This window comes from Dermacentor variabilis, chromosome 11 (assembly GCF_050947875.1).
Source record: "Dermacentor variabilis isolate Ectoservices chromosome 11, ASM5094787v1, whole genome shotgun sequence".
Taxonomy (NCBI): Eukaryota; Metazoa; Arthropoda; class Arachnida; order Ixodida; family Ixodidae; genus Dermacentor; species Dermacentor variabilis.
Genome location: NC_134578.1, coordinates 115,998,965 through 116,022,584, shown reverse-complemented (window position 1 = coordinate 116,022,584; position 23,620 = coordinate 115,998,965). Strand labels below are relative to the sequence as shown.

The following is a 23,620-nucleotide window of genomic DNA, read 5'->3' as shown; positions in this document are numbered from 1 at the left end:
GCAACTAATTTGGAACACCTGGCGAAGTTCTCTTCCGCATGCTTTTTCTTTCAGAAAATAAAATATCTCAGCATCAGATTACTTATAACACGGAGTCGTAGGTTTTTTACCGTAAATGTATCTCGTTTTAATCAACATTGTTCTTATATTTTATTCTACTGTCACATAGTTAAGTGCACAATGTTATCCTCTTCTTGTGTACTGCATCACACAGCATCAACACGTGTTATCGGTATCGTGACTTCTACAGGTATCTTTACGTACTCAGAATATTTATTATAGATTCCCATTCTCGAATTTTTTGACAAATATTCGTGCTTTATTTATTTCAGCGCTGGCAATATTTTACGACCACTTTCCTGTCGCTGCTGTAGAAGGAAATTATCTCCTGCCTTCGTTTTCTATTCTTGCCATGATGCGCTTTCAAGTTTACCAAAATGTTTGTTCCTTCTTGAACATTCGCCTGAGATCTCCCTGAACAGCAGATTATTTCACAGAAGACTTCCCGACTCTCTTTCAAAGCGAAGTTCATTTTTCTCCCTCGGCGCAGTCATCTGCTGTAGTATGTTCAGGGGTACAGAACATAATCGCGCATCTGTAAAGCCAGTTTAGCAAAACGTTTTACTGTCGGAGGCAAGCGAATTCTAAAACGCGAATAATACACTCTGCATTTTTGCATGTCACGGAATTGTCGATCTTCGCATGATAAGATGTGAAAACAAGATGCAATGCGATTACAAATTTTTTGCCCCGCCTTCGTTACATATAGGGATGAATATAGAGAGCTCCGAAAGGGTTTCAGATGCCAGATTTTAATAACGTTTAAGATCGTACAAGTACACAGTCGATATACCAAAGTGAACACAATCTAATTTTTGTTCACTGGCTGCATTGTCAGCAAATAAGAGAGTGTGTAAGCTGTTCGATAAGAAGTGGGCAGAGACTTCACTACATGAACACTGCTGTTCTTTGTATTACGTGAGGTGGTGTAAGCAAACAATGAATAACGCAGTTTCATTTCTTGTTATCAGAAAGACTAGTTCATTCCTCGCAAGCAAAATATGTCAGCCAATTCATTACTTTACAATTTGTTTTTTACTCCAGATGAGGTCTAGGTCTGACATACAACTTTTCTTATCTAGGATGACTTTCGCAAAATATTTATTACGCGAACTGTCAGACTTCACAGTAATAGCTAGCATCCCACAGGGAGCAGACAAAGCTCGCTGTGGGATGCTAGCTATTGCTAGCTATGCTAGCTATGGACATGTCGGTCCATCGTAGATGCAAATAATATGAAGCAGCAGGTATTCCCCCTAAGGACGGCTCATTTCACTTGGCAATAATTGCGGTCCGGCCTCATTGTATTGTACACATATATTTTTTTCCGTCGCTCTGCAGCAAGCTTCTCTTTAGGTAGATTGCAGCTTGTTCCTAGAGCCATTCAGACTTTGCACTATCAGGGACAGTCGATCCAAGCTTGATACGGCACCGGGAAGGTCGCATGACTCCTGACCTGCATAGTCAAAAATGTTGTTTGTACAGAACAGAGTATCAGTTGCACAAAAAGCATGAAAATAACGCGAATTGCACTTTTTATTTATTTATTCGTTTGTTTCTCAGACAGTGGCCGAGAGGGGGTCGAGAGTGAAGGCGAATACAGGCTGACAGGGCCTTGTCCTCTTTTACAAAGTCCAGCATCGAATTCTGGTGCAATACGTGCAAAACCACGATTTGATTACGACGCCAGCCGTAGTGGGGGACTCCGACTTAATTTCGACCACCAGGGAATCTTTAACGCGCCCGCGATGAACGTAACACAAGGGTTTTTGCATTGCACTCCCATCAAAATGCGGCCAGCTGCCGCGGCCGGGCTTTCATCCCGCCACGTCATGCTTTGCAGTGAAACACCATAGCGCTTAGCCACTACGGTGGCTTACGAAGTCCAGCGCAATACAGTAAAGGTAGAGAGTAGTTCTGACATATAGAAAAGAAAACATCTCAGAAACAGAGACAAGGAAAACATGTTGCACAAGAATGAAACGGCAACTTACACGTGAAGTGTAGCGGTTGTAGCTAAAAGCAATCAGCAAATGATTAAAATAAAAATCTAACAACTGCTACACAGACCTAACGTTTGTATATGATAGGGAACTATTATACGAAAGCAAAACAGATAGGGTGTTCCAGGCAACCCTAGCCACGTTGGCCAACAACAACAAAAAACGGACAGTGCAAAATATGATCCCAAGAAGCTCGGTGCCTGAACGTCAGATCTTTAACGCAAAGATTGCAGGTCCGGCAGTCCCAACCCACACTGCCTCGCTTAAATCTTCCCCTTCACTGAACAACCTGGCCAACGCCACCTGTGTTTCTACAAGCTTTATGCAAGGAAGGGTGTTTCTATTAGCTGCCTTGTTAAAGCACAGCGCGCGAGTTGCGCATGTGCCGGTCAAAACAGGATACCAAGCCGGCGGAAAGTGCTTTGAGCGACCGTATATATGAACAAAATAAAGCGATAATAAGGAATATGCAAATTAGAATGCACGTTCGCAACCCGCCAACCACCAATGCCTTCACATGCAGTGCTTGTTCGTTCACTTGAAGCACGTATTCTTTAATTATTGCCGTCTTCATTTTGTAATTTCGCGCTGTTAAATCATCAGTTGTCACAGCATGTATTATGCCATCATCATCATCATCGCGATCATCATCACGATCATCATATTTATATACTGCAGGACAATGGCCTCTCCCAGCGATATCCACCCGATAATTACCCCTGTCTCGTGCTAGCTGATTCTAATTTGCGCCTGCAACTTTTCTCATTTGAACACTCCGCCTAACTTTCTACCGTCCTCGACTGCACTTCCTTCCCCTTGGCGCCCATTCTGTAACTTCAGTGGTCCAGGGTTATCTGCCCTACGGATCACATGGCCTGCCCAGCTCCCGGCATTTTTACTCTGTGAATATCAAATAGAACATTCGCTACTCCCCGTTGCTCTCTGATGCACATCGCTCGCATCCTGGCCCTTAAGGTTACGCCTAACATTGTGCATTCCATCGCAATGTGCGCGGTCCTCTGCGAGGTTCTTTCTTGTACTCCCCAAGTCTCTGCCGCTTTATTAACACTGCGTGAGCGCAATGAATGAAATCCTGCGGCCGGACGTGCTTACAGACAAACAGACATATCTATATATATATATATATATATATATATATATATATATATATATATATATATATATATATATATATATATATAAGCATGTCTGGCGGTGAGAAAGCTTCTCGGCGATGGGAAAATGGGACGATTTTCATATTATGGCACAGGCCTACAAAAGGTCATCAGGCGAAAAGTGGGCCCACGTGTCGATTATGAGCATGATGATGATGATGATAGTTTCCATACAGTGACATATACCCACTACAGGGCACTGACCAAGAAACGGGCGGTAGAAATTTGCCCTTGCCAACAAGGTTTTTTGAGATGATTGCCGCCGCATGGTGATGATGATGATTTCCTACTATTACACGTACGCACAACGGAGGATCGGCTAAGGAGTGTATCTGACTTCTCATAATGATGATGATACCCATATAATGACATACATCCGAGAGTGGGTGCCACAATGACACATACCCGCAACGGGGGATTAGTGAAGCCTGTGGAGCATATCGGGTCGCCAAGTAGCTGTATAAAGTGTTCGCGGCGTGTTGATGATAATTATTATTTCCATACTATAGCACCTACCCACAACGGGGCTTCAGTCGTGAAGCATGGCCGCGTGTTGATTAGGATGATTACTTTCATACTGGGCCACATACCCACCACAAGGCATCGACGAAGTGTGTCCGCGTGTTGATTATGATCATATTCATAATATGGTACATACTCACAATGTCAGACTGACCAACAAGCGAGTCCACGTATTGATATTGATTTCCACACTATTGCGCATGTCCACTGTTGTGGGGATGTGCCATGGTGGGCTCCCATAATTTTGCCACCAGTTTTCATCATCATCATTTATTATCACCATAGCTATTATTTTCGGTATCATCTTCGCAGCCATCAAATACCCAGAAACGCCAAGGGCAGCCATACCATGTGCCGCATGCCCAGTCACACCACTGGCACAAACCATGTGGCACATTCCCTCTGGCCCATAACGAGAGGCACATACCCAGTTGCACACACGCACTAGAACATATACAATGACCTGCTCCGTGGCCCCTATATTTAGACTGCACTGGTTAGGCCCACGAAATACACTAGCAACGCACATACTCCGTACGAAAACATGTGGCGGCAACTCGCAAGAAAGACTTCGTCTATAAAAACTGCTTCGTCCTTTTCTCTAAACGCAGTGACGATGACATCATCGCACAAGTTGATGTTTGATTTGCTGTTACTATGATGTAAATTTAGGCTATCCTTTTTCTCGAAAATGTCTTAACTTCGGTGGTTCGAGGCACCATGCGAATCGAGATAGGTTGAGCAAGTCTTAACGGGAGTCACTGGTTGCCTCATAAATCCTTCTTTGACAGCTCTTAAAAGATAGGCAGAGCAAATGGCCGTTATGGCAAAAAGTGAGTAAAGTCCACATGCGTGAGTGAATGAGCTGTACAGTGATTTCGTACCGAGAATGAAAAGACTCAATGCCTGGAACTTATAAGCACAACCCCTTTTTAACAAAGTAGGTACCGGCATGTAACCAGCAAGACATTACCGTGGAAAAGGGCGCATTCTCTTCACTTATTCTTAGTTTTCACGGTCTAAACTACTTTTGGCTTGAGTTCGGAGTATTTCAGAAATCGACGATGAAATAGTCTTACCAAGTTTAATGGCCGTTTACCGACGGATGCTAGAGAAATGCGTTAGCGCAACGTCGAACATCTTTGAGGTCTAGTGCCCTCTATTTAATCTACGCTTACAACATTGCTAAGTGTTGTTCAGGCGTCAACTCCACACACGCCGTACCTGTTTGGGCAGAGAAGTGCAAGTGATGGGGCTGCAGAGCAAACCACCGGCAGTGACTATGTATGTATTGTAAGCACTATTAACGTACTTCGTCGTTTTCATTTGTACATAGCCAGCATCATCTTCCCTGTTCGACTTCTTCGCGCATGAGCTGGGGCGTTGCCTTTCTTGAAATAAACAGCGCTGGACAACTTGATAGGGTCTCGGTATTACAATGTGGGGGAGGTACGTCAAGACCCCGACGTCCTCTCACGTTGTCTTCCTCCCTGGAGCTCCGTTCCGGTCGCCGCCTGCGCCCAGCTACCCTTAAAACGACGGACATTTCCAACCGCGGCCCGTCCAGCGCCTTTAACCTTCCCAAACAGACAACCCCGCCTGCGGCGCCCTCTTGGACTGTGACGAGCCCTCAGCGCGATCTCCCTGTCTTTGCGGGACTCCGCGGTGATGACGTCGACGATTGGATTGACCACTACGACCGCGTGAGTTCTTGCAACAAGTGAAACGACACCCAGAAATTGAGGCACGTCGCATTCTACTTGACCGGTGTTGCCAAGACGTGGTATTTCAACCACGAATCGGACATCGCGAATTGGTCCACGTTTACGTCCAAGCTGCGGCAAGTCTTCGCTTCCTCGCCTGGCCGAGCAGAAGTCGCCAAACAGAAGCTGGCAACGCACTTCCAACTTCCACAAGAGCTTACACCTCATACATAGAGGATGTCTTGGCTCTGTGCCGCCGTGCGAATCCTAGCATGACGGAAGCCGAACGCGTTCGAGACATCTTAAAGGGCATTGGGTCTGTCGGATTCAACGCCTTAATCGTGCAAAATCCGGCTTCTGTCCAAGATATCACTTCCACGTGTCAACGCCTAGACGAGCTGCAGTCTATTCGTCTTCCACATCACAGCAGCGATCGTCAGGTTCCCCATTCTCCAGATCTGCGTGCTCTTATCCGCACCATCATCCGCAAAGAGCTTCAACTACAAGACCTAAGGCGTCCACCTGCTGCCTGCGCCCCAACCCCAACCTTCGGCTTGCGCGAGTTTGTAAAGCAAGAGTTGACAGCAATGGCTACACCCACGACGCATCTTGCTCCAGTAGCGTGCCCCACACCTGCGTACGCGGATGTTGCTTCGCTACCCACACCTACCGTGACTTCCGTGCCTACTGACGTCCGTGCCTATGACCATTTGGCTTCGATGGGAACCAGAGCACTTGCTACGCCATCCTACCCTCAGTGGCGTCCACCTCGTCCTGTTTGTTTTTACTGTGGTATCATCATCATCATCATCATCATCATCATCATCATCATCATCAGCCTGGTTACGCCCACTGCAGGGCAAAGGCCTCTCCCATACTTCTCCAAAAACTCCGGTCATGTACTAATTGTGGCCATGCCATGCCTGCAAACTTCTTAATCTCATCCGCCCACCTAACTTTCTGCCGCCCCCTGCTACGCTTCCCTTCCCTTGGGATCCAGTCCGTAACCCTTAATGACCATCGGTTATCTACCCTCCTCATTACATGTCCTGCCGATGCCCATTTCTTTTTCTAGATTTCAACTAAGATGTCATTAACTCGCGTTTGTTCCCTCACCCAATCTGCTCTTTTCTTATCCCTTAACGTTACACCTATCATTCTTCTTTCCATAGCTCGTTGCGCCGTCCTCAATTTGAGTAGAACCCTCTTCGTAAGCCTCCAGGTTTCTGCCCCGTAGGTGAGTACTGGTAAGACACAGCAATTATATACTTTTCTCTTGAGGGATAATGGCAACCTGCTGTTCATGATCTGAGAATGCCTGCCGAACGCACCCCAGCCCATTCTCTATTCTTCTGATTATTTCCGTCTCATGATCTGTGTGATCAAATTTTTTTCAACTGACCTCTTATCAATCCTTCAGTCGAACCCTCGTAAATTCTTGCAGATTATCTCCCCGCCTAAGCGCCAAACTCAGCTGCAACTATCAGACGACGACAATGTACTAATTGACACTGAAAAATGTGCTACAGCCCTTAACAATTTCTTCACGTCAGTATTTTCTCCTGCTATAAACTTCAGTTCTGACGAATTAGCATGCCACTCTGCTGTCCACAATGCCCGATATCCAGATTAACACTGATGGAATAGCTGGGCTAATACAGGCTCTAAAATTATCCTCCTCGGCTGGTTGCGATCAAATCAGCAGCAAATTACTTAAAAACATCAGTTCCCTGTCAAGCGCAATACTTAGCTTACTTTTCCAACAATCAATCAGTAGTGGTGAAGTTCCCCACGCTTGGAAAAAGGCTCAAATCATTCCCGTCCATAAATCTGGTGATCAAACAAAAGCATGTAACTATCGTCCAATTTCTCTAACCAGTATCCCCTCTAAGCTGCTGGAACATATCATAGCAACCAATCTAATGCACTACCTTGAATCAATTAACTTCTTCTATTCATATCAGCACGGTTTTAGAAAACTATTATCCTGCGAAACTCAGCTCTCTGAATTCACCGATGAAATCTTACAACACATGGACAATCACCTACAAATTGACGCCATCTTCTTAGACTTTTCGAAGGCCTTCGACCGCGTCCCTCACAATCACCTACTTGCCAAATTATCTACTCTTGGAATCCCCCCATCACTGATTACTTGGATCGAACATTTCTTAAAAGGACGCGTACAATACACATCCGCTAACTCTCATGACTCACACCTTTCTGATGTTACATCCGGTGTCCCCCAGGGAGGAGGCTTATCCCCGCTGTTATTTTTAATCTATGTCAATGACCTGCCATGTAACACAAAAAGTAGACTGCGTCTTTTTGCTGATGACTGCGTCATCTACAACGCCATCCATAACCCTGGTGATTCCATTGACCTACAAGAAGACATAGACACTATCGTTTCATGGTCTGAAATATGGTTCATGCCTCTTAACCTTAATAAGTGCCAATTTATGTCCTTTTCGCGTAAGCGCAGTGCTACAAATTACGCGTACCACATAAGCTCAACTACAATACCACGAACAGACTGCTATAAGTATCTAGGTGTTCACTTGACATCATCATTATCATGGGTTACTCACACTGAAACAATATGCGCAAACGCCTCGTGCACACTTGGTTTCTTGCGTCGCAATCTGAAATCTGCATCGCCCGCTATAAAAAAACTTGCATATCAGACATACGTTCGGCCGAAACTGGAGTACGCATCATCTATCTGGCACCCCTCGCAAGCATATCTCACCTACGAATTAGAAGCCATTCAGAATCGTGCTGCACGCTTTATCATGTCAAACTACTCAAGTAAAACCAGCATAACTGAACTAAAACGCACACTCCATCTTCCCAGTCTCCAATCACGTCGTATCATATCGCGTCTATGCATGCTTCACTCTTACTACTATCACCCAATAGCCAGACACCCTCGACTACAACCCCCGCCTAGAATCTCTCCCCGCCTCAACCACAGCTGTCCAATCGCGCACATTCAGTGCCGTACGTCTTCGATGAGGGATTCTTTTTTTCCAAATGCAATAGCGCTGTGGAACACTCTGCCCGACAGTATTGTTTATTCCGCCGACAACACGACTTTCCGTGAGAAACTAACAATCCACTACACCTAGAATGGTTCGTCTCAAATGCATTTGCTTATTGACCCCTTCTAAGTAATTAATTGATAGTGATTCGTTCTCACGCATAATATGTTTTAATAGTATTTATGTACTATATATTTTGTTGTATATTATGGTTTCTTTACAGTGATTTTGATGATCTACTGCTTGCTCGGTTCCCTTCTGAGCGTTGTTTCCTTTTCTATTCTTCGTCTATCTTTTCTTCCTCTTTTCCCTTTTTAGCGTGATGAAGAGTACCTGATACTTTGTTTGCCCCCGCCTTATGTAATGCCTCCGGGCCTTTAAGGCTTCAATAAATGAAATGAAAATTAAAATCTCATGAACTGTGGTATACGCGGCCATATATCTCGCTTCTGCCGCCGTGGCCAGCAGGATAAAAGGAGGCTATGCAGAGCACGAGAGAGGCCGCACTCGACGACCAGACGCCTACTATCCCGCATCGTACTCGTTCCCTCAACACCGTTCTCCGTCTCCTCCAGCTGCTCCCAATCTGCCTCAGAGTTCCCGTTAGGCCAGACGTCGTTCTCCATCGCCTTACCGGCGCTCTAGATCACCGCTTCGCCCCACTTCCAATCTTGTCGACCACCACTCGGAAAACTAACTCTTGCCGTTTTGGAGGTGAAACTGCTACTTATCGGTCTTCAAAAATTCCTCCTGTTCGCCCGGCTAACGTGCTTTCTGTAACTGTCGAAGGTGGTCCCGCGTCAGCTCTCAACGATACCAGTGCCGGCGTTTCTGTTCTTCGTAGTGATCTGTGTTCCCGGCTCCGGAAAGTCAAAACGCCTTATGTTGGACCTATTTTGCGTGGTGCTAATAATGCATTCATTCACCCCGACGGACAGTGTACTGCTCGTGTTCTCATCGGCGGCATACACCACCATATTGAGTTTCTCATCCTTCCAACATGTATCCATGAACTTATACTGGGTTGGGACTTCCTACATTCTGCTTCAGCCGTCATTTCATGTAGAGATGAAGTTGTCCATATCACGGATACAGCGCTTGCACCTGTTACGGACTCTTCACTTACATGCGTGAACTTGGCCATCGCTGCAGACTACGTCCTGCGTCCTCGTCACGAAGACGTTGTAGCCGTAAGATCCAGTGAGATCGCCGACGGAGACGCGCTAGTCGCTCCTTCTTCCCGCTGTACTTCTCGCGGAATTCTCATTGCCGCCTGTCTCGTCTGGGTTTCACGTGGCCGCGCCCTTCTGTCTGCTTGCAACACGACCCCAGATCCAGTGATGCTGCCCAAAGGGATGCATTCAGACTAGGATACATATCGCAAAAATTTTGACACAGGGACAAGCAGAACACAGAACGAGCGCTATTAGCGCTCGTCCTATGTTCTGCTTGTCGCTGTGTCAAAAATTTTGCGCTATGTCTGAATGTATCCCACCAACACGCCCAAACTTCTTCCCTGCCAAAGGGATGACTGTGGCAACCCTCCCTGACACTCAACCTATCTCTATAGTTACACTTTGCCCTTCCTCATCGCCAGCACCAACCTCAGGTTTGGATTCTTCCTCCAGCCGTTCTTGGTTCTGACCTAACAGCCGCGCAGACCGAAGCCTTACTGGTGGTCTTGGCAAAGCACAAAGCCTGTTTCAATAGCTGTTCCCCTGTGTTGAGCCAAACTTCTGCGGCTACACACCGCGTCGAAACAGATGGTTCCGCTATAATACGACGACGCCCCTATCGTGTATCGCCGTCCGAACGCAAGATAATTGAATAGGTTGCTGACATGCTTGCGGGGAAGTTAATACGACCTTCATCTAGCCCATGGGCTTCTCCCGTGGTTCTGGTAAAGAAAAAAGATGGCTCCCTTCGCTTTTGCGTCGATTATCGAGTGCTCAATAAGATCACACGCAAGCACGTATATCCAATACCTCGAATTGACGACGCTTTGGACACTACAAGGGGCGGAGCATTTCTCCAGCATTGATCTTCGATCAAGATATTGGCAAATTCCGATGAACGAGATAGACAAAGAAAAGACCGCCTTCGCTGCACCAGTCGGACTTAATGAATTTAACGTGATGCCTTTTGGCCTTTGTAACACCCCTGCCACATTTGAGCGCATGATAGATAACGTACTTCGTGGACTAAAATGGAAGACCTGCCTTTGTTATCTGGACGATATTGTCATCTTTTCGTCTAACTTCAACCAACATCTTCATCGATTAGACGAAGTTGTAAAGTGCCTTGCGAATGCCGGTCTCCCTATCAATACAAAAAAATGCAAATTTGCAAGCAAGAGCATAGAAGTATTGGGCCACGTCGTCTCAAAGATGGCATCCAGCCAGACCCCGAAAAGATAAGTGCTGTTCTTCAGTTTCCTCGCCCCCAGCAACAGAAAGTCCCACGCAGTTTCCTCGGCTTGGCGTCATATTTTCGTCGATTTATACGCAGCTTCGCTGCAATAGCAGCTACTATACCCAATCTACTGGTTACCGGTGCCTCTTTTACATGGGCTAGCGACTGTGAGTCGGCTTTTCAAGCTCTTAAGCGACATCTTACTTCCGGACCAGTGCTTCGCCACTTCGATAATCGAGCCCCACCATACTCCTTACTGACACAAGCGCACAAGGTATTGGCGCAGTACTTCTGCAACGTAATGCTGCCTCTAAAGAGCAGGTTATAGCGTATGCCAGCCGAACACTTTCTCCAGCTGAGCGGAACTACACCATTACAGAGCAAGAGGGCCTTGCTATCGTTTGGTCGATTCAGAAATTTCGCCCATACCTTTACGGCCGCCACTTCACCATCATCACCGACCATCATGCTCTGTGTTGGCTGTCATCAATGAAAAACATGTCAGGACGCTTAGGACGCTGGATACTCCACATGCAGGAATATGACTTTACAATAACGTACAAGTCTGGAAAAAGTCATCATGTTGCAGACGCATTGTCTCGCTGCCCACTCTCGCTCTCTCCCGGTAACGCGCCGTCGTCTTCCTCACCACGTCGGTCTGATGCTACGCCTGCCTCACACCAGCTCTCAATAACGCCCCTGGACCAAGTTACGCTTTCATCACCGTCTGATTTCGTGTCGCTTCAGCGGGCCGACTCCTACTGTCAAGCTCTAATGGATCGCCTTAGTGGGTTCGCCGAACCACCCAAAAGCCGCTTGCGACGCCAACTTCGACAATTCCGCCTTCAAGATGGCGTGCTACATCGTTACGTTTACCACCCAACAGGTCACCGATGGGTCCCAGTTCTACCTCGCACACTTCGCCTGCGAGTATTAGAGGCGCTTAACGACGACGTGTCGGCTGGCCACTTAGGTTTCCACAAGACTTACGACCGCATCAAGACCCGCTGCTTCTGGCCTGGCCTATCCACAACGGTGGCCAAATACATTGCCTCTTGTGCGTCATGTAAGCGCCGCAAACGCTCGACATCCCCTCCTGCTGCTTTATTACAACCTCTCCCTTGCCCGCACGCACCGTTTGAACTTGTTAGTATTGATTTGTATGGTCCCTTACCGTTGACACCCTCCGGTCACCGTTGGATTGTGACCTCGGTTGACCATTTAACAAGATATGCCGAGACTGCCCCTCTGCGATCCGGTACCGCTTCTGAGGTAGCCGACATTTTCTTTCGCTCCATCGTCTTGCGCCACAGTGCTCCTCGCGTCCTTCTCAGTGACCGTAGCAAGGCGTTCATTTCCGAAGTTCTCGAGGAAGTTCTTCGGGCCGCTAATACCGTCCCCAAATGTACTTCTACCTATCATCCGCAAACCAACGGCCTTACTGAGCGCTTCCACCGTAAGCTGTCTGACATGATTTCCATGTACATCCGTCCTGACCGCACTGACTGGGATAAAATTCTTGCCTTTGTGACATTTGCATATAATACTGCTATTCAACGGACTACCGGCTACAGCCCTTTCTTACTTGTATATGGACGATATCCTTCCACCATATTCGACAGAGAATTCTTTTTTGCCCCTTCTTCGCCTATCGCGTCGCTTCCAGAAGATTTTGCTGCCCGAATTACACACTGCCGTCAAATCGCCCAGGAAAGCCCAGAAGCTACCCAAGCTGAGCGCAAACGTCACTGCGACAACAAACGGCGTGACGTACATTTTCACCCTGGAGACCAAGTCCTACTTTGGGCTCCAGTCCGCACTCCAGGCCTCTGTGAGAGGTTCCTTCAACACTACATTGGCCCATACACCGTTGTGCAGCAAACATCTGCAGTGAACTATCTCGTCCGCCCAGTAAACTCCGTTACTGACCGGCGCCGCCGGAATGCCGAAATTGGTCATGTCTCGCGGATGAAACCCTTCACTCCCCGTTTAGATAACCTCTAATCTGTGGCCAGGCTGGCCGCTTCCATGACGGGGGGAAGTTTGTGTAAGCACTATTAACGTACTTCGTCGTTTTCATTTGTACACAGCCATCATCATCTTCCCTGTTCTTCGACTTCTTCGCGCTTGAGCTGGGGCGTTGCCTATCTTGGAATAAACAGCACTGGACAACTTGATCGGTCTCGGTAATCTAATCTAATATATATATATATATATATATATATATATATATATATATATATATATATATATATATATATATATATATATATAGTGAGTAGTGAGTGAGTAGCTCAAGAAGAGCATCGCACGCGTAATGGGACGACTTGGGATCGTTCCCCACCTGCGGCAAGTAGTTTTGTTCATTCACTTTCATTGCCATCATTTTTAATTGCTTGCATTCAGTTAGTACGTACAAGTAATTTCCCCTATGTTTTCCTTCGTGCCTCTGTAGATAGATATACACAAGGTAGATAGAAACATGGGCTCCTAATCGATCAGTGCATTAGCAGGATAGCCGTCAACGTAAAGAAAGTTTTGGTTCGTCGGTTACGTGAGTAGAGGATTTGATGGCAGGTTTGACAACGCAGCTTCACCTCTAGAATATGTAGTGCCTTGAAATCCGGCTGGGTGCGGCCGGCGATAGGCGCCGAAGAGAAGGGATGGGGTTGGGGCGAACAAGACTGACGGCGTCGAGGTGAATGAGAGCGGCCGTAGTGGAGCTTTGGAGCGGGGGCATCAGCGCCAGTGCGTTCATGCCGGGTAGCATACGGAACAATAGGTCTAAAGGTGCGGGAATAAGAGCCTGTGTATGTCCGAGCTGGTGGTGGCCATCGGTTGCGGCAGTGACCAGTGACGTGGTCCATGCGACAGCAATAAAAGCAGATAGGCTTGTCTGCAATTCCTTGTAGTATATTAGCCACTTTGTCTAGTTTAGACATAGGCCGCTATAACGTAAAGTTATTCCAAACTTTTCTATTTAAATTCTGCAATCAATCCTCCGCGATTGGTGAAAAACTTTTATGAACCACCCCCACTTTGCCTGTCTGTCACGCGACGTCATGAAAACCGCGATAGCTCCCCGTCTGAGATGACTTGTACACACTGATTATGCATGATTCGACGCAACAAAACAAAACAGTTATTTCTGATTCGACGCCTTTTCGCCATTAGACCTGGGCTATTGGTCAATAGTTTTATGGCTGCACCCACTTCACCTGCCTGTGACACGGCCTCACCAAACTGCGAAAACTCATTGCGTCAAAGCGACGTGTACGCGTTAAAGATGCGTTAATATGCCAAAAAATACTGAATTTTTTTTTCTGAATAGCCGCAGCTTGCCCCGTTCCGAAAGGAATAACAGATGGCAGCCGATCGCTCAGGCACTGGCAACTCGCACCTGTCGGAGAGCATGGGTTTATTTTCGTGCAATAAAAGTTCTTGCGTGGCCGTGCAACGTTTTCAAACACTTTCAGCAAGTTTACAACTTCATTCTGCCAACTCTTCTTTGCTGAGGATCTTTTTTAGCAGCATTCTTAACCTTCCATTGCATGCCGCCCCGATTTTCGACCAGCCACCGTAAGCTAAGTAAGGGAAAGCGGACCAATCGCAGACGCCTGCACCACCCTCTTCATCCGGTTATCAATTTTCATAGACTGGCTCAGCCCCATCGAACCTATCTCCACTTGAGCGGGCTCCTCGCCTCTCGAGCATGCTCTTCGCGTCTCGTCAACCAATTAGATAAGACAAGGCGCTCAGTGTAGGTAATGTTATTCGCTTTTAAAGCAAACAAAAGTGACCTCCTATAATTGCGATGAGCGTTTCATTGGTCTTTTCAGACAAACCTGCTGGTGACCGTCCGATGCTTGTGTCAGCGGTTACGCAAATTTGACATCAGGACATTGGAATAAGCACATATTGGAATAGTTTTACGTTATAGGGCCCATGGTGTCGTCAGTGTTGCGGCAAAGAGCCAAGACGTCTTGGATGTATGAAACGTGCGTTTCCGTAGATATCTGAACACGAGTCGCAAGAACCTTTCTCGCGACAACCTTGTGCCCAAAGGGGCCGCCAAACAGTTCACGTAGGTTTTCTTCAAGGTGTCCCGGCAGATGATCTCGTCTTTATGCGTTTGGAGCCACACACTTGAGGTGCCGCTGAGATAAAAGATGACATCGGTAGGTATAATCGTTGGGTCCCACTTGTTATCAGCACTGGGGCCTTCATAGAGCTTGACCCATTTGTCAACGTCATGTCCCTCCAGGCGAGCGAACTCACCAGAGTCACGGTAGTGGCCGACCTTCACGATTGGAGCAGCCTCACGAGCCGCAGTCGTCGCTTATGCGGTCTCTTCACCGGGAGCCATGGTGACAAGCTTGATGTACCGACGGCTGCGGAGCTCCGTGGCGCGGACGGGGGTCGCAAACCTCCACCAAACTGTTACGTGTGGAAAGATGAAGACAAGAGAGACTATTTACACTGTATGTGTACCGAATCCAGACCGCCAGGCAGACAATTCCGTTTGCTTTGCTTACCACCCAGAGCGGCTCACGCGCACCATGAGGAATTGACGAAGAATCGAGTGATTTGAGAAAAGGTTATAGCCTACTGCCACAGCCCAGACACTTCATTGTCTTTTGCGCGGCGGCCCGTCTCTTCTGCACCTGTTCATCATATTGTAACAATATATCGCACGCCATAGACACCCAAGCAGCTTTTCATAGGCAGGAAAAGGAATTGATCTCCACTGTTTTAATCATTGGGTGAATACAGGCAAGTAACAGGCATAAAGTTCTGTTAAATGGCCCCTCACCATGTCTGGCCATCTTGAGCAGACAAGCTCCGTGTATAAAAAACGCGCTATTGATCGTGTCTACTAAGTATTACATCGCTACGCGCCGCGGAAACAGCTCAAATTTTGAACCGAATGCCATTTGCCCTTCTCTTCGTGGAGGCCGTTCTCCTACCCGGAGAGTCGACGCATTTTCCGATAATATGCTTTGGGATAACCACATTGACACTCTTTTGACCAAGTTAACTCGTGTAGTTGGCGCCTTATCTCGCCTAAGGACATGCCTGCCATTCAAGGTCAAACTACTTCTCTATAATTCGCTTTTTTACTCTAATCTAAATTACTGTTTATTGGTTTGGGGCACAACCACTCAAACTAACTTACAGAAACTTTTTGTCCTCCAGAAAAAAATGGTCAGACTGCTTTATGACTTACCATATAACAGCCATACACACAGTTTTTTTCAAAAAACAAACGTTATACCAGTCAAAAATCTTTATGACTATAAGCTAACACTAGCCTTCAAACGCGAAGTATTTGATAATAGAACGTTTCTACGCGACTTATCATCACTAAAAGAGAACATTTCCATACACATTACCCGGCACAAAGAAAAATGGAATGTTATAACCCCTCGCGCTAACTACTCTACAGAAAAACTGTCCTTCACCCTGCCCACTCTCCTGAATAATTACAACAAAACTACCACTGATATTTTAAAAGTAACTAATGCTGCAATACGACAACACTATGTATAAGGTAGCTAATCTTTCTCATTGAATAATTTTTGTGTTCATTCCCGGTGTCCATTTCGGTGCCTATGTATGTTTTTCGATGTTCTTTTCTGTAACCCTTTTACTGCCGCCTTGTAGAGGGGGCTGCGGGCTCCTGTCAAGCTGCCGTTCGTTCGTGCAGCTTTTACCTGCAGCCTCCTCCATCTTGCTTGATGGGAAATAAACATTATTATTATTATTATTATTATTATACCGCACAAGTAAGCTACGTACATCGCACTGCTATGACGTCGCTCGTAGTGACACGTGGCTTTGAGAATTATTCAAGACAACATCTGTTAACCCGCCGTGGTTGCTCAGTGGCTATGGTGTTGGGCTACTGAGCACGAGGTCGCGGGATCGAATCCCGGCCACGGCGGCCGCATTTCGATGGGGGCGAAATGCGAAAACACCCGTGTGCTTAGATTTAGGTGCACGTTAAAGAACCCCAGGTGGTCGAAATTTCCGGAGTCGCCCACTACCGCGTGCCTCATAATCAGAAAGTGGTTTTAGCACGTAAAACCCCATAATTTAATTTAATTTTTTTAACATCTGTGATTTGTGTAAACCGTTGCTTCAATAGACGAATTGAAGTTTCGGAAATAATAAAACGCAAACACCAAATGTCCGCATGTTGTTGTTTTACTTCGTGCCACAGTAAGAGAAAAACACTTCCGTTTTGTCGGCTTGTTCACACGTCGTGCAGTCACACCGCTTGTGTCTGCCTCAGTATTCGCGTATCACTGACTTATACCGCTAGTCATCTGTTCTCGGGCACAGCGCGCAAAATTTTGTGCTACGCGAAACGAGACAAATGCAACAGCTCGCGCGCGACGCCGTCAGCGAAAGTGCGCCGCGCAGAAAAAAGCGAGGGAAAAAAATGAAGGCGTGACGTATGCGCCGCGCGATCCTCGAGCTTCGGTATGGGAGGACGCAGGGAAATAATTTCGCTTGCAAGTGGAGAGAGTGTCTCTCTTGGCAGTGACCCTTGCCTCCTGAAATCATGGGTTCGCGGCACTGAAATATTTCTACCTCGGCTATTATTGAAACATATTGCAAAGCGTTTTTATATTACAAAACACGTGTATTATTTGCTCCTATAGAGAGCGGTCCAAATCTCATACCACAGTTTCTTTTTTCATTACATTGTAAAATTATTCAGCATATGCCACAAAACCTGGCAGCAAGCAACTCTGGGCGACGCAAACGACGCGCCGTTGAAATCACATTCACGTGAAATGAGCCCTCTAAAAATTGCATTGTGACGCGTGCGACGGCGCCCTTTTTTCTTGCGGTGCAGTTGCAGCTTATGAAACAGCGATAACTCGCCAAAATTTGCTGCATGCTTAATGCGCACGTCAGCATGCGCTTTCGACAACACATCGCTCTTGCTTTAAATAGTGCGGTCGTTTTTTCGTTCCGTCTTGACATTCAGCGCCATTTGCTGAACATTCGTGCGTGGAAACGCAACTACGGAAGTCGATAACAAGACACAGGGCCTCTACTCCTCAGCAAAACTTACTTTCTTCCAGGTTCGTGTTTGGCATGGCTACGCAAATTGTCGTGGCGGCCAAGAAAGCATGAACGGCAGTGCTGCTGCGTCGTGTCCGACCACTTCACGGAAGAATGCTACAGGTATTTTGACCAGCTAGAATTCCGACAATTTCAAATTGACGTTTTCATCGACAGTGTATTTTTCTATAGCGTACACGCGTCTGTGGAATCATTCGTATTACTGCGCTAGCTGTACTTCTATTTCTACTTTGGGTTTTCGTACAGCGTTGAAGAACAGGGATCAAAGAAGCCGTATTAAGAGATTTTTTTTATCAAGAGTGCATATATATAAGGCATTGCTGACACAAGCAGTAGTAAACGGATGGTTCCACAGACCATGTTGACTGCTTTTATGGTCTTTTATGAAAGATTTGTTTCCTACATTACATTTGTGTCCAAATAGTGTCATTTTACTTATTTTGCTTTTATTTCTAAAAGATTATGGCCTAGTGTATGACAAGCAGATTATGCTGTACAGCGCTATAGGAAAGTCTATTGGAAGAGGTAAAGCTGTAGTCTGCAACATGCACAGACAACGGAATGATTCCATCACAGGACTCATGTCCGAGAGGCATGCCAGAATTACGTAGTCGCTCTTGAAGGCATCAGGGAAAAGCGAAAGACTATACCTGGCCCCGCTACGAGCTGACGCACGCGGAAAGAGAATCACTTCTGTGACGATCTTCATTGGATGCGACGAGCACGGCAGAAATGCGCCTGTGCTGTTAATATAATCTCTATCGCAATAGTAAATGTAACTACGGATACCTGAGCAGACCTTTTTTTTTTCTTTTTACCCAGCAACGAATGAATGCATGATCGTTGTCTTCAAAGCAAGCAAGAAAGAAACGCTATGCACGCACCAACTAGGAGCGGGAGCATGCCTGCAGCTGCTCGACAGTCGGTGTGAGCCATTAGGATGGCGTCATAAACTACAAGCATGGCGCTCTTAGCGGATCACTCCCCAATGCGCGCTGTACGCCTCCGCGTCTGCGCATCAGTCGTAAAGGCCCCTGTAGCTATCCTTCGTATAACCGCTCCCGTTGGGCATAGGCCGCGCAAATGTGCGACCTCTCACCCCTGGTGCCGGCAGCTCCAGTCGTCGGGCGCCGCACGCCTGAGTTATGGCCTTCTAATCTGTGCCCTGGCGCGGTGACTTCCAGCCCCGTTCGCCCTCTTCGTTCCCTGTAGCCGCCTGACCGCAATGCCGCTCTCGGCGCATGCACGTGACCCACACGCGCGCATTCTAACTAATCACGATGCATTTCAGTGCTCGCAGACTTGGTCTTTATTCATGCATTACAGGAACATACATTGCTTACCACATCCCTAATATACAGCATACTGAAAAGATTTTGCGCGAAAAAACAACACACACAACAAAGACGACGACACCACGCGCGCCCGTGGTGTCGTCGTCTTTCTTGTGTGTGTTGTTTTTTGGCGCAAAATCTTTTCAGTATGCAAGATCGCCAACTAGCCCAGCAGTTAACTATTCTAATATACAGCCTCCGTCACGGCTGCTTACAGAGCTGTAGCCTAGCAGAGTACAGACAAAAAGCACAATATGGAAGCAACAGTTAGATTTAAGATGCCGTTTACAAGAATGTGTGTTTTGCAGGTTAGTGCGACTTTCCTTGATGTTCAGTACTCTCAAACTCTGGATCTGTGCTCCTATCTATACTGTGATCTTTCGTTAAGCCGTGAAACTTTCTATCGCCCTGAAAGTCGATTACCCAAGTAAGAACGCTAGAGCTACAACAAACACGTCGGTATCATAAGTGGCTATCAAACTTTCACTCATATGCGAAAGCCTCAGTAACTTGCAGTGAACAACCACCAATAATGGCTACAATGGTTGACTGGTGATAACGTTCTATCAGTAAACCGATGTGGTAAATAGTACGGTGACTTCAGGAATACTTTATTAGCCGGGGAATCCACTACTCAAGTGATGGATTCCCCGTAAATAGGACATGGTTCAAGGCTGTCAAGGTATACCTTCGAACATAAAGTTATTGCACCGCTTGTGTAGCTGAAAAGCAGTATCCCGTTTGCAAAGAATCCTTAAAAGCTCACTGTTATGAAAAAAAGTTGTAATCTTCAAATAAACCCATCTTACACTCTTCACAAAACGAAAGGGAACATGCCGAATTTTAGGGTCCGTCGCATATCTTGATTTTCTGGAACAGAAATTGCGAATACATTCAACCGCTACTTATACTGTGTACTTTTCCGTAGGTAAACCGAATTTTTACAATACTGCACGTTCTGTTCAACAAATGAACCATGTTCTTTTTTTCATGTAACCAGCGGCACACTGTGTACTAGATCTGTTGGATGATGGTTTGATGTGTTTGATGAGCTTGATTGCTCCTGCTTAATAACCGAATCACAATCTCGTCGATAGTTAGTGTACCTTGCAAAAATCAAACGATGCATATTTGCACATAAAACGTGAAGTCAGGTGTAAAGCTAATTCCTGGTTGACAAAAGAACCTTGTGCGTCTTGGATGCAAAAAGAAAGAGAGAGCGAAAATAGGACATGGTTCAAGGCTGTCAAGGTATACCTTCGAACGTAAAGTTATTGCTCCGCTTGTGTAGCTGAAAAGCAGTATCCCGTTTGCAAAGGATCCTTAAAAGCTCACTGTTATGAAAAAAAGTTCTAATCATCAAATAAACCCATCTGACACTTTCACAAAACGAAAGGGAACATGCCGAATTTTAGGGTCCGTCGCATATCTTGATTTTATGGAACAGAAATTGCGAATGCATTCAACCGCTACTTATACTTTGTGCTATGAAACAGGATGGCAGGGTATCGTGTGCCAGTTACCTAGAGCGAATGACGCACTAGTGATACTGGCATAAGTGAGGGAGAATTCTCTGATACTTCGACCTTTACGGCCTAAATAGTTCCCTAGGCGAAGTTACTGGGTAAATAATTCTCTAAGCATACTTACAACATAAATAATTCCCTAGGCATAGATATAATATGCAATGCTTTTCTTGTTAAGTACTAGGGCGGCGCGCTGATACTTGGCCTTATTTTTGCAAAATCACTTTCTGGTTCGCAGAATTTCATGCACACTTACAGAAAGAAAGAAAATTCCATTTACTTCTAAGTCAAAACAAGTAGCACTCACTGTTTTTCTTTTAGCAATTAATTTGTTTTATTTTTCTTTTGCTTTGGGAATCATCAAAATTATTTAAGCATATATAGCCTACGAAGTCTTCGTACCAGAATAACAACGACTTCGGGGAAGCTACCGGGCTCTTCAGAAAACATGATGGGGCTTTCTTTTGTGAGAAGCGTCAACGCTACTGCAACAATTAGAAATGTTACATAAAATTTCGGCGACATTATACAGACGCAGAGAAATTGATACGATTATGATAAGCATCGAAAAAGCACACGATGACCTTTCGCCTTCAAAATGGCTCTCAAAGTGGAAAGCAATTCACAGGGCATGTTCGCTGTTATAGTTTGATAGATGCATACTTTACTTGCAAGTATCACAATTACTATCGATGAAGGCAGCTCTGGCTCTTACAAAGAGCCATTTAGAATGCCCCTTTGTTTTTTGTATTATTATTGAGGCAGTAGTAACAGAAATCCCAGCTATAATGCGGCTCTTTGAAGACGGCTGCTTTCCATACCAAGAAACGTATCATAAAGTTGATGGAGCAGTTTTCAACGAATTAGGACACGCTATAACATATGCGTGTAGCGACAAAGGTCTATTTCCTTTTAAAAAAAACGGTGTCGTTAGCACTAACGGAGAAAAGCAAACTATTATCCTTCCTGTACAGCGTTAACGGTCACTGCTTATATTGTTTCCCTGAAAGCAAATTCGTGTGAGTCGAGGTCAGTTGCAATCTTTATGCATCACACTTTCATAGACATCCAAAATCAATAAGGGCGCCGACAGCTGGAATAGCACGCTGTGGCGTAAAAATTACAAACAGGAATGGGGTGCCTTAGAAACGCTGGCCAACGCTTCAATAGGATGACCTATCTTCATCAAAGGCGGGCTTGTCATCCTCGGCAGGTTAGCTTTAAAAGGTTGGTATAGTGACGTCAGATGCAGCCGCCTTTGATGAAGATATGTGATCTAATCGCTAATAAGAGTTTCCCTAATATTAGAAAAACCGGCCTACTTTGTTTTCGTAGCTCATACAACGTACTTAGAACCTTCTCAAATATATACCTTCATGAGAGGAACTGTACATGCTGTCCATGCCCGCCTTCGGAGCTTAAATGCAATTTTAAATATCTCGGTATCACATTTGACGAAGCATTGTCGCGAAACTTACATATTCAAGAGTTAGTCAAACGCTTACGCTTAGTGTGTCTGTATATAGGCCCTACGATCTATTTGCGGTGTGTCGGTTAGAAAAATGGTACATAAAGAATTAGGAGATTCAGTTTTATGATACGGAATAACAATTAATGATACCCCATATTTATCTAAATTAAACACATCAGGCTGCATATTGTACATAATTGAAGCCAATCTCGACCACGGAACCAACTATCAAGATAAGTCAGCCAAAGCCATTATGGACCATTTTGGCATGCTACCTGCACAGAAGCAATTTACCTTTCCCATAATATACAAACAGATCCTTTCAAATCTAGCACGTTGAAGTATGGCCTCTCCGCCGGTCGGAAAAGCGTGCCACACCCCGCATCTTCACCAACTGTGGCAAAAAAAGTCTGCATCTACTATTTTCCTTGCTACATCAATAAAATACTAAGCATGCCGAGCATTACCGGAGTAAAAGACCTTAAAAAGTTTCTTCGATTGTGAGTCAACGATAAAATAGACTGACGTAATTTACTATTTGCCTCATTCTTAAGGATTTCATTCCGCGTATTATAGTGTGCAGGGCTGGAAATTTACTATCGTTTGTATTGTTAGTTCTTTGTTCGTTCGTTCTTACGTCCCACAAGGAATTGCTGCATATTTTCTTTTTCTTTTTTGTTTCTTTCGCTGTTTTTTCACGTTCTTAACCTGGCTGCCCAGCCCTGCACACAAGCGGTAACGCTTAAGCTGGCAGGAACACGTTGTGCGAATTGGAGGAAATAAAGAACTATTATTATTATTATTATTATTATTATTATTATTATTATTATTATTATTATTATTATTATTATTATTATTATTATTATTATTATTATTATTATTTTCGAAACAGTTGCCAGCGGTTCTGAGGCCCCTTATCCCTGTTTGTCACATTTATAACGCATTCTCAGAAATTGATCTGGATTCTGGGTAACTAAATTTAGAGAGAACTGACAACGTCCGCTTGAACGTCAAACTAGTTGGATAAAAGACTATCCCACAGCACTTCTAGAATATGATTGCGTGTGTGATTCACCACGTAAAAAATAATACCCTGGGAGTGCCAGATGTAAACTTCTAAATGTATTTAATAATAGTATATCAAAAACGCGTCTGCCAGGCCCGAGCCGCAAAACATGGAATAAGGCGTGTATACAGAATTCAGTATTAGCCTATTTCCAACGGGTCACAATACGTAATCCGCAAGGGAAAGTGAGTCAAATTGGCAACATA

The 23,620-nt window shown here is 45.5% G+C and overlaps 1 protein-coding gene across 1 annotated transcript in view; it reads right to left on the bottom strand.

Annotated features, from left to right (window-relative positions):
• Positions 1-802: 802 nt before the first annotated feature.
• Positions 803-23,620, bottom strand: part of nau (myogenic-determination protein nautilus) — a 104,515-nt gene continuing 81,697 nt past the window's right edge. The window contains exon 5 of the mRNA XM_075673721.1: positions 803-1,516. Within this exon, the coding sequence (XP_075529836.1) occupies positions 1,413-1,516 (104 nt within the window). The 3' untranslated portion in view covers positions 803-1,412. The remainder of the gene's footprint in view (positions 1,517-23,620) is intronic.